The 12,799-nt window shown below is 26.8% G+C and overlaps 2 protein-coding genes across 4 annotated transcripts in view; one reads left to right on the forward strand and one right to left on the reverse strand.

Moving 5' to 3' along the window:
* Rab3GAP1 (RAB3 GTPase activating protein subunit 1) overlaps positions 1–1,799 on the forward strand; it is a 109,185-nt gene extending 107,386 nt beyond the window's left edge. Inside the window, exons 5-6 of the mRNA XM_075297483.1 lie at positions 69–194; positions 899–1,799. Coding sequence (XP_075153598.1) covers positions 69–194; positions 899–1,486 — 714 coding nt within the window. The 3' untranslated portion in view covers positions 1,487–1,799. The remainder of the gene's footprint in view (positions 1–68; positions 195–898) is intronic.
* haf (leucine-rich repeat and fibronectin type-III domain-containing protein hattifattener) overlaps positions 1–12,799 on the reverse strand; it is a 481,095-nt gene that overhangs the window by 92,114 nt on the left and 376,182 nt on the right. The gene's annotated exons all lie outside the window — the stretch shown is intronic.

Raw genomic sequence — 12,799 nt, forward strand, 5'->3', positions numbered from 1 at the left:
CTGTTATAACAACAACAACAAAAAAGCGAAGCCAAAAAATAATGTTTCCTATTTTTATTTTTTTCTAGAAACGTTTGTTCGATGACACTTTGGAAGGATACAAAGTTCTTGGCTATTTGGAATCTCGGAATTTGGGTGAAATTTTTGCTTTAACCATAGTTCCATTGCTACAAAGTTCATTACTTAAATTAAAGGTACACACAAACATATTTTTTTTCTAATTCAATCACGAAATTAATTGTTCCAATTAATTTTTAATTGAAATTTCTGCAATCACAGAAATGATAGTATCAATTAAACAATTAATTGATTAATTTTTGATTAATCAATTAATTAATTAATGTAATTGATTAATTAATTGCAATTAATTAATTTTTGAATCAATTAAATTTTTAATTGAATATTTTTTAAAATTCAATTATGACTTTAATTGAACAAAATTTTGTGAAATTTTTTTCTGCCAACAGAAAGGAAAATAAACAAAAAAGAACTAGAATTGAAAAGGGCCAGAAAGGAATGTGTAAATATAATAAGAAAAATAGGCGACTGGACATATCTTCCAACGGACATATTACCCAAAATGATTTGACCGCCCCAAGGGAGGTCATAACGCCCAAAAATCATTTTGGGCAATATGTCCGTTGGGGGATATGTCCTGTCGCCGAAAAATATGTGATCCCCATACAATTGGTATGGAGGGAGAAAGTCTCTGGTGGTTGTACTTCCCTAAATCTGGATCTCTACAAACCCGGGATTTTTTCATAATAATCTACGCCAACTTTCTCAGAATCTTAGCTTTTAATCCTTGAATATTCCTAAACCTGGATCTTTTCATTATCTGGCTTCTATTCTCAGACATTTTGTGATAACCATTGTTTTCATCTTCTTCTCTTTTTAGGATATTTTCTTGAACTCTCATGTCCTTGAGTTATTCAGCCAAAATATTGATGAAATTCTGGCCGATGTAAGTCGCTTCTCGCGTGATGTTGAACTTGTGGAAATTGAGAAAAATTCATCCGCCCATAAACCACTAACACCAGAACACAAATATGTTCTTCAATTACCCGATCCTAAACCGATCCTGAAGAAAATTGAACAACTCGAACGAAATTTCTATCAATATGAATGTTTTGAAAATCTGTCCGGTATTAAGGATCTCCCATTGACCAGGATACAAGAGAAATTCTTGGAAATATTAAACAATAATGGTAGTTGTAATATCAACCGATTGGAGGATGCCAACGAGGAGCTGTCTTTGCACTCTCTATTTAAGGATGATATGCGTGAGAAATTGATTAGCAAAGAATATGTTATACGTTTGGGTGAAGGCCTAACAAATGCTGGATCATCTGTAAAATTAATCGAGGAGAAGGAAAATCTCCAGCCTGGAATAAAATTAATGCCACAATTTTTAAGAGCCATTGTAACGGGAGAAAAATTACGCTTGTGTGGAGCATTTACCGAGAATACAACATTCCTGGACTAAGGTCCTTGGATATCGATGTTGATCTAGAGATTTTTTTGCAATTTTATACTAAGACTTTTTTCTATAACTAAGCTTCTCTTGTGTATGTAACCTTATATTGTCTGGGTGAAGGGTAATTTCTATATTTATTTTAGATTTTTTAAAAAGTTCTCTCTATTTAAAAAAAATATAATTTTTGTAATTTTTTCTATTGTAAAAATAAAATTTTAAAAATTTCAATGTGAAATCCCAATTATGACATGTCTGGATTACATTTGTCTGTATTAACTGACAGCCATGTTTTAATTGGGATTTTACATTTTTTTCACCGAAATTTTGTATTACGGAATTTTGTATTAAAGGTCTAGTATTGGAGGTTATGCACCCATAGAAAAAAAATCATGAACGGCGTACACGTTTCAAAACGATCCGTTCATGAAAGTGAATCAACAGACATTAGGTGTCAAACGGATAACAGAGGGCGTCAATCTGACAACGATAAAATGGCTTATGTTATAACCATTGCAATACGGTGGCTAACCCGTGTCCAAAGAAAACTGATTTTAGAGATTAGTCAGAGTATCAATAATGGGATGTGTCCAGAGTGATCTGGGGGTGAGTCGGGTACGTTTATCTGGGCAAACGAAAAATTGAAGTGTCATGTAGCCCTTGTTTACAGATGGGACACACGTCAGCTAAGATTCAAAACTACTCTGATCTGTCATGGGAGATCTTTTACCTCCGGTACTGTGAGCGGTGGTCGAGCTCCGTGAACTGGATTAACCTTGTAGCTTCTCGCCGCTTCAGTTAACTATAGTATCCTCATGAATCCTGTTTAGACACTGGGATTGGTCTTCACATTAAGGTAATTCAGGGGTGTTCAGCGGCAAGCGACTACCTACCTACCACGGAGCTTATTACAAATTGCAGTGACTTAAAAAGCATGTCGAATATGACCCCGAGAATCTGGGAGTAGTTTGGTGTCGGAATTATTCTTTCGCCGCCTTCTCTGACATTCTACTGCTTGCGTACTTCTGCCGCCCATGAGGTGAATAGTGTGGCCGAGTTTTTTGGTGGAGGATATCCTCAAATTTCTAGCAGTGAAATAACTGGTAAGATAAACAAGGTAGACGTTTAATCGATCGCAGATGTCATCAACAATGGCCATGAAAGTCTCCAACCCGCTGAGACAGCACCATAAGCCACCGCTGCATATGTCACTTTAGACCCTTGACCTGTCGAAGGGTTCTAATGCAGACAGTCTCTTCACCCCCGATGTTGCCAGTGAACCGCGCCTCAAAGAATGAACCAATAGCCGGCAACTCTAACCACCAACCAGCGCACCGCCCTCGTTGCAGTCGGGTCTACGGCCCGGGGCGGACACAGGGTTTTCAACCCTGTCCAAGGACTGCAAACCCCCATTTGGAGTATGCTTATTCCCGAAAAACTCGAAAATACCAACTCCAAAGGGCTACAACAACAACAACCAACCAGCGCACGGCAAATTGGTTTCTCTCTCCAGATGGCAGTTGTCCTCAGTGCTCTGACAAAATTGGCAAAAATGGTTGCCGCAATTTATAGAATTCTACCAAAAATGGTAGTTATTTTACTTGATGTTTTGATGTTTGTTTTCAAAATATTCCTCTGGAACTAAGAAGTATTTCATACATTTTCTAAAAGAGTAAAATTTTGACAATTTTTTTCTGTAGAAATGAAATTTTGACTAAATTTTCTATAGAAATAAAATTTTGTCAAAAATTTCTAGAGAAATAAAATTTTGACAAAATTTTTTATGGAAATAGCATTTTGACTAAATAAAATTTTGAGTAAATTTTCTATAGCGATAAAATTTTAACAAAATTTTCTATAGCGATAAAATTTTTACAAAATTTTCTATAGCAGTAAAATTTTTTACAAAATTTCCTATAGCGGATAAAATTTTTACAAAATTTTCTATAGGGATAAAATTTTCTGTAGCAGTAAATTTTTTTACAAAATTTCCTATAGCGGTAAAATTTTTACAAAATTTTCTATAGCGATACAATTTTTACAAAATTTCCTATAGCGGTAAAATTTTCTATAGCGATAAAATTTAGAAAAAATTTTCTATATCGATAAAATTTTTACAAAATTTCCTATAGCAGTAAAATTTTTACAAAATTTTTTATATCGATAAAATTTTGGCAAAATTTTCGTTAGCGGTAAAATTTTGACAAAATCTTCTACGAGTATAGCTTTAAAATTTTGACAAAAATTTCTATAGCGATGACATTTTGAAAAAATTTCTATAGCGATAAAATTTTGACAAAATTTTCTGTGGCGATAAAATTTTGACAACATTTCCTATAGCGGTAAAATTTTTACAAAATTTTCTATAGCAATAAAATTTTGACAAAATTTTCTGTGGCGATAAAATTTTGACAAAATTTTCTGTGGTGATAACATTTTGACAAAATTTTCTGTGGCGATAAAATTTTGACAAAATTTCCTATAGCGATAAAATTTTGACAAAATCTTCTACGAGTATAGCGATAAAATTTTGACAAAATTTTCTATAGCGATGACATTTTGAAAAAATTTCTATAGCGATAAAATTTTGACAAAATTTTCTGTGGCGATAAAATTTTCGCTATAGGAAAGCGATAAAATTTTGACATTTCTTATAGCGGTAAAATTTTTACAAAATTTTCTATAGCGATACAATTTTGACAAAATTTCTCTACAGAAATAAAATTTTGACAAAATTTCCTATAGCAATAAAATATTGAAAAAATTTCCTATAGCGGTAAAATTTTTACAAAATTTTCTATAGCGATAAAATTTTGACAAAATTTTCTTTAGCGGTAAAATTTTGACAAAATCTTCTACGAGTATAGAGATAAAATTTTGACAAAATTTTCTATAGCGATGACATTTTGAAAAAATTTCTATAGCGATAAAATTTTGACAAAATTTTCTATAGCGATAAAATTTTTAAAAAATTTTCTATGGCGATAAAATTTTGAAAAAAATTTCTATAGCGATAAAATTTTGACAAAATATTCTATAGCGATAAAATTTTGACAAAATTTTCTATAGCAATAAAATTTTGGTTAGCTGCAGTTCAGGTAATCAGGTAATTTGCATGTACAGTAATCCCTTGATTTACGTCGTGATTGGTTCCGGAATTTGACGACGTTAATCGAAACGACGTAAACGGAATTAAAAATTGCTCATACTTAATCCTAAGGGCATTTAATTATGTATGTATGTGCGTGTATATACTAAAAAACTTTCAGTTTTTCAAAAATAAATGTTTCGAAATCATTATCGTTGATACTTATTTCATTTCATAAGATTATGACAAAGTTGGCAAAAAATCGACGACGTAAATCGAATGGCGACTTAAATCGAAGTTGGATGGAACAAAATATTTGACGACGTAAATCGAAACAACGTAAATCGAGGGATTGCTGTACAGTATTTTCATGATCTTTTCTGAATTTAATACCTAGATACCGACAAATTGATCATCCCCAGTCCAGAATCTTTAAGTACATAAATCCATAGGTCCATGACTAATGTAGAGTTCAAACTATTATGAACCTAAGCTTGCACTAATAAATCTGGTTTACTTTACAAAATTGTTGACTTTACCAAATACCAACTTCTTTGTTAAATAACTTCTGCGGAACATCAAAAAAAAAAATTGCATCACATAAGGTTTATTGAAGTATGAAAATGGTGCCATTCATAAAACGAACACCAATGAACTCACCAGTCATTTTTTCATCTAACCAACAAAGCGACCAAAATGAATGGTTTTTTTGTTCTCATTTCTTCCTTTAAACCAGAAAATTCAGGCCACAAAACAATGAGAATTGCCTATTTTGCTTTGCGAAAAAGGAACAATATTTGAAGAAATTCCTACGACATGGTAACGAGGTAACATCAAAAGCATCCTAGAGTTTGAATTTCTTATGTGAAATACTATTCGGAGAGTTCACAGGGAGTATATGAGTAGAAGGTAAAGGTATCCTTTCAACTTTGGTTGGCTAAATCATTTGGGATGACTGTACACTGAAAAAAAAGCATGCCCGGTTCCAAAGATTTTGTCTTTACGTTAAAAATTTTGGTATTCATTCCGAGCCAAATAAGTGGAGAATACAAGTAAGGATACTTTTAAGACACAATTATCTTTTAAATTTGGGTTTTGTGTACTTGCTTCTAGGAAGCAAATTTTAATTTTTTGCTTTTTCAGCGTTTTTTCTTCATATGCTATCAAAGTCCTTTAAAAACGAGGTAACGGCAACTTTATTTTCAAAATTAAGACTCGACTTCCAGTAGAAATTATGCTATATTTCAAGTAAAAACGTCTTTAAAATAAAGTCTTGAAAAACATGTCTTATATTTAAACGATTTTTTGCTTTGTAGTCAAGGTGCAAAAAGACAACAAATTTAAAGATAATTTCATTAAATTTAAAAAAATTTTCTGAATTTTTAAATTCAAGTTGACCTTAGCCCAAACGGTTTTTCTTTCATGTTATGATACGCATTTTTAAGTGAAATCACTTAATTATAAGGACAATACGACTTCATTGAAAAGTTTATCAACTTTTGCGCAAGGAAAAAAAAACTTTATATAAGAGAAATGCGTCTTCTATGCTAAGCAAAATTTGCATTCGTATTTAAAGACATGAAATCTTTGCTCTCACTACACTATTTTTTTTCAGTGTAATAGAGATGCGAAAGTGAGTAGCTCAAACTCAGAGAATTTGGACAGCATTTCAAGAACTTCAATATACGGAGATTTTTATTTCAGGCCACACATTGAGTCTTCGGCTTGCAATTCTGCTTGCAATGAAGTTTTGCATAGAAAATTTTGTCAAAATTTTATTTCTATAGAAAAGTTTGTTAAAAATTTTTATTTCTATAGAAATTTCTCCAAAATATTTTTTCTATAGAAAATTTTGTCAAAATTTTATTTCAATAGAAAATTTTGTCAAAATTATTTGTAGGGTTTGTAAGGCTTGAGGTCATGTTGTAATAAAACAAAATAAAATCTTAGTGTTTTATAGTGTTTTATTTTTAATTTTTTCCAATATTTCGAACACCATCGTTGTCCGTCCTCAGGGAAATTAAATTTTTAATATTTTTAATAAGACAGAGTGACTTGCTCGCCACTGCGTTTGAAAAAAAAATTGTCAAAATTTTATTTCAATAGAAATGTTTGTCAAAATTTTATTTCTATAGAAAATTTTGCCAAAATTTTATTTCTATAAAAAATTTTGTCAAAATTTTATTTTTATAGAAAATTTTGTCAAAATTTTATTTCTATAGAAAATTTATTTCTATAGAAAATTTTCTCAAAATTTTATTTCTGTAGAAAATTTTGCCAAAAATTTTATTTCTATAGAAAATTTTGTCAAAATTTTTTTTCTATAAAATATTTTGCCAAAATTTTATTTCTATAGAAAATTTTGTCAAAATTTTATTTCTAGAGAAAATTTTAACAAAATTTTATTTCTATAATTTTTTTTTAATTTTATTTCTATAGAAAAATTTTATTTCTATAAAGATTTTTTGTCAAAATTTTATTTGTATAGAAAATTGTGTCAAAATTTTATTTCTGTAGAAAATTTTCTCAAAGTTTTATTTCTATAGAAAATTTTGTCAAAATTTTATTTCTATAGAAAATTTTGTCAATATTTTATTTCTATAGAAAATTTTGTCAAAATTTTATTTCTATAGAAAATTTTGTCAAAATTTTATTTCTATAGAAAATTTTGTCAAAATTTTATTTCTATAGAAAATTTTGTCAAAATTTTATTTCTATAGAAAATTTTGTCAACATTGTATTTCTATAGAAAATTTTATCAAAATTTTATTTCTATAGAAAATTTTGCCAAAATTTTATTTCTATAGAAAATTTTGTCAAAATTTTATTTCTATAGAAAATTTTGCCAACATTTTATTTCTATAAAAAATTTTGTCAAAATCTTATTTTTAAAGAAAATTTTTTCCAAATTTTATTTCTATAGAAAATTTTGTCAAAAATTTATTTCAATAGAAAATTTTGTCAAAATTTTAGAAAATTTTGTCAAAATTTTATTTCTATAGAAAATTTATTTCTATAGAAAATTTTCTCAAAATTTTATTTCTGTAGAAAATTTTGCCAACAATTTAATTTCTAAAGCAAATTTTGTCAAAATTTTATTTCTATAGAAAATTTTGTCAAAATTTTATTTCTATAGAAAATTTTGTCAAAAATTTTTTTCTATAAAATATTTTGTCAAAATTTTATTTCTATAGAAAATTTTGTCAAAATTTTATTTCTAGAGAAAATTTTAACAAAATTTTATTTCTATAATTTTTTTTTAATTTTATTTCTATAGAAAAATTTTATTTCTATAAAGATTTTTTGTCAAAATTTTATTTCTATAGAAAATTGTGTCAAAATTTTATTTCTGTAGAAAATTTTCTCAAAGTTTTATTTCTATAGAAAATTTTGTCAAAATTTTATTTCTATAGAAAATTTTGTCAATATTTTATTTCTATAGAAAATTTTGTCAAAATTTTATTTCTATAGAAAATTTTGTCAAAATTTTATTTCTATAGAAAATTTTGTCAAAATTTTGTTTCTATAGAAAATTTTGTCAAAATTTTATTTCTATAGAAAATTTTGTCAACATTGTATTTCTATAGAAAATTTTATCAAAATTTTATATCTATAGAAAATTTTGCCAAAATTTTATTTCTATAGAAAATTTTGCCAAAATTTTATTTGTTGTTTTTTTGATCTCAGCTTAAAGCCATGCATTGACTAAACTACAAGTGTAGCTTAACCAACAGAGGAAAAGTATGCTTGTCAAATTTATTTGGGCAAAGCCCTATAGACTGCAAGATGGTTGGATGTACAGTGTACAAGCTACATTGGCAGTTTAGTCAATACATGGCAAAGCCCTATAGACTGCAAGATGGTTGGATGTACAGCTGTTTCGGAATTACCACATTCCGAAACAGCTGTACATCCAACCATCTTGCAGTCTATAGGGCTTTGCCCAAATAAATTTGACAAGCATACTTTTCCTCTGTTGGTTAAGCTACACTTGTAGTTTAGTCAATGCATGGCTTTAAACTGAGATCAAAAAAACAACAATAGCGATTGAAGAGAAGCCAATAATAACAAACAAAATTTTATTTCTATAGAAAATTTTTCCAAAATTGTCTTTCTATAGAAAATTTTGTCAAAATTTTATTTCTATGAAAATTTTGTCAAATTCTGTTTCTATAGAAAATTTTCTCAAAATTTTATTTCTGTAGAAAATTTTGTCAAAATTGTATTTCTAACGAAAATTTTGTCAAAATTTTATTTCTTAAGAAAATTTTGTCAAAATTTTATTTCTATAGAAAATTTTGTCAAAATTTTATTTCTATAAAGAATTTTGTGAAAACTTTTTCTATGGACAATTTTGTAAATATTTTATTTTTAGAGAAAATTTTGTCAAAACTTTATTTCTATAGAAAATTTTGTCAACATTTTATATCTATAGAAAATTTTGTCAAAATTTTATTTCTATAGAAAATTTTGTCAAAATTTTATTTCTATAGAAAATTTTGTCAAAATTTTATTTCTATAGACAATATTGTCAAAATTTTATTTCTATAGAAAATTTTGCCAAAATTTTATTTTTATAGAATTCTACCAAATTTCTGAATTTCAAAGAGTGAGTCATGTATTTCAAACGCTAAGGTTTTGGTTTGTAATACAAACACTGGGGTTCTGGCTTGGAGTTTAAATTCTGTGATTTCGATCTGCTGTTAAACTGGAGAATAACTATGAATATAATTTGTATCTGTAGTAATTTCATGATCCTTAGTCGAAGATATCACAATACCAAACTATAGCAATGGAGCAAATCGTCACGACCGTGGCCCCAGAATTTGGTGAGTGTAAATATATTCCCCTTGAGGCTTTGTTTTGTGACTCACGAAAATTTTTTTGCCACCTACACATCTCTAGCCTACAGTACTAAATGGGCAATAGGACTACATCCATACACACTTATTGCCCGGTAAACTGGATTGGTTGGTCTAGCTTATGTTGTTTGTTGTTTACTCTCAAATTGGCCCCCTTTTGTCTTTATTCGGGCAATTTGAAATATTTAACTAAAAATTACTTCAAGTATGACTTTATATATATTTTTAGTTTTTTCTTCTCATTCAATTCATTTCATTCCGTTTTCCAGCGTTTTTTTTTTTTTTGCCACAGCCATTTTAAATGTTGCTTTGTCGTTTTTACAGCCTTTCAAGTTCTTTGTAAATTGTTCCAATTTCTTACAAAAGAATTCAGCCTTTGGCTATGGTAAATTTATTGTGAGATATTCTCCGACATGACAGTCAGTCAAGTTTACTACTACTCTCGCTCTCTCTTTCTCTCCCGTCTCATACTGTTTGTTGCTGTTTTCTCTTTTTTTTCAGTTAGCAGTTATGATGCCCTCCTAGAGCAATAGGCAGTCAGCTAGCCGGTCATTCATTGAAGTATAATAGATTGTGACAGTTCTATATTTAACGCAAGGACTACTACTGCTGAGGAAATTATTCTTGGCACTAACTTTGATGCCGGCACAAAACTCTAAAAAAACTTTTGCCATAGTTTCCTTGCAGGTTGGGGACAATCTGAGGAATAATAATTAAATTGCATTTACTTTGACTGTTAATTAAAATAAGAAAAATATTTTGTTGTTGGTAGCATAAAATCTTATTATGAGGACGAAAGCTATTCGGTGGAGGTTATCGATCTGAAATGTTACATTTATACGTTTAAAATTGGTATATTTTAAAATCAAATAACAATCAAAAATAATGTGTGTGAAGCTAAATTCGAGTTTTAAATTTGCCATAGTTGGTAACATTCTACGAAAAATGGTAGATTTGTTACTGTTTGGTAGATTGGAAGAATTTTTAATATTTTGGTAGATTTTATAAAATATTCCTCTCTAACCTAAGGTTATTCATAAATAGAAATAACATTTTGACAATATTTTCTATAGAAATAAAATTTTGAAAAAAATTTCTTAAGAAATCAAATTTTGACAAATTTTCTATAGAAATCAAATTTTGACAAAATTTTTTATAGAAATAAAATTTTGACAAAATTTTCTATAGAAATAAAATTTTGACAATATTTTCTATAGAAATAAAATTTTGACAAAATTTTCTATAGAAATAAAATTTTGACAATATTTTCTATAGAAATAAAATTTTGACAACATTTTCTATACCAATAAAATTTTGACAAAATTCTCTATACGAATAAAGTTTTGACAAAATATTCTATAGAAATCAAATTTTGACAAAATTTTTTATAGTAATAAATTGCTGACAAAATTTTCTAAGAAATAAAATGTTGATAATATTTTCTATAGAAATTAAATTTTGACGATGTTTTCTATAGAAATAAAATTTTGACAAGATTTTCTATACGAATAAAATTTTGACAAAATTTTCTATAAGAATAAAATTTTGACAAAATATTCTATAGAAATAAAATTTTGACAAACATTTCTATAGAAATAAAATTTTGACAAAATTTTCTAAGAAATAAAATGTTGACAATATTTTCTATAGAAATAAAATTTTGACAATATTTTCTATAGAAATAAAATTTTGACAAAATTTTCTAAGAAATAAAATTGTGCCAAAATTTTCTAAGAAATAATATTTTGACAATATTTTCTACAGAAATAAAATGTGAACATATTTTCTATAGAAATAAAATTTTCACAAAATTTTCAAATTTTCACAAAATTTTCTATAGAAATCAAATTTTCGCAAAATTTTTTATAGAAATCCAATTTTGACAAAGTTTTATATAGAAATATAATTTTGACAAAATTTTCTATAGAAATAAAATGTTGACAATATTTTCTATAGAAATAAAATGTTGAAAAAATTTCTTTCATTTGCTGTTTAGTATCACGTACTATCATTAATGGATAATTATAGATAATACATATTTTAAATGAATTTCTTGTGTAGAATACATATGTACTAAAATGATCAGCAATACACATTTCAAATTTCCTAATTCAACTTATTTTCAATTCAATTACACTTGTTGGATTTCTTTTCAATATTTTGTGTCAATTTGATGTAATAAAGTACCTGTTGGAAATAACTCTAGCCTTAATCCTTAGATGACCTTACAAAATCAAATGTAATTCGTTAAAAATAATACCTATTTAATAGATCGAAATCAAATTTTCTAAGAAATAAAATTTTGAAAAAAAAAATTAAGAAATAAAATCTTTATCAAATTTTCTAAGAAAAATATTTTAAAAAAAACTTTATAGAAGTACAATTTTGACAAAATTTTCTAAAGAAATAAAATGTTGACAAAATTTTCTATAGAAATCAAATTTTGACAATTTTGTTTTTTAGAAATAAAATTTTGCCAAACATTTTTTTTAAATAAAATTTTGGCAAAATTTTCTATAGAAATAAGATTTTGACAATATTTTCTATAGAAATAAAATTTTGACAAAATTTTCTATAGAAATAAAATTTTGACAAAATTTTCTATAGAAATAAATTTTTGACAAAATTTTCTATAGAAATCAAATTTTGGCAAAATTTTCTATAGAAATCAAACTTTGACAAATTTTATAAATTGAATAATATAAATAAAAAAAATTTTCGAAAATTATCTATAGACTTTAAATTTTGTAAGAAATAAAATTTTGACAAAATTTTCTAAAAAAAGTAAAAAAAAAAAAATTATAGAAGTAAAACAAAATTTTCTATAGAAATAAAATGTTGACAAAATTTTTTATAGAAATCAAATTTTGACAAAATTTTCTATACTAATAAAATTTTGACAAAATTTTCTATAGAAATCAAATTTTGACAAAATTTTCTGTAGAAATCAAATGTTGACAAAACTTTTTTTAGAATAAAATTTTGACAAAGTTTTTAAAAAATAAGATTTTGGCAAAATTTTCTACGAAATAAAATTTTTAAAAAATTTTCTATGGAAATACATTTTTTTGAAAAAATTGTTTATAGAAATAAAATGTTGCTAAAATTTTTGTATAGAAATAACATTTTGGCAAAATTTTCTATAGAAATTAAATTTTGAAAAAATTTTCTATAGAAATAAAATTTTGAAAAAATTTTCTATAGAAATAAAATTTTGAAAAAATTTCCTATAGAAATAAAATTTTGACAAAGTAGGATTGTTTTGTTTGGTAGTTTCTTGGTAAACTTTTCTTCAAATTTTCGTAGATTATTTGTGGCTCGAGTGGCAACCGTATACACAAACCGGTACCATAAATGTGAATTTTGAAATTCGAT

The sequence above is a fragment of the Haematobia irritans genome, chromosome 2 (assembly GCF_050003625.1).
Source record: "Haematobia irritans isolate KBUSLIRL chromosome 2, ASM5000362v1, whole genome shotgun sequence".
In the NCBI taxonomy this organism is placed as follows: domain Eukaryota; kingdom Metazoa; phylum Arthropoda; class Insecta; order Diptera; family Muscidae; genus Haematobia; species Haematobia irritans.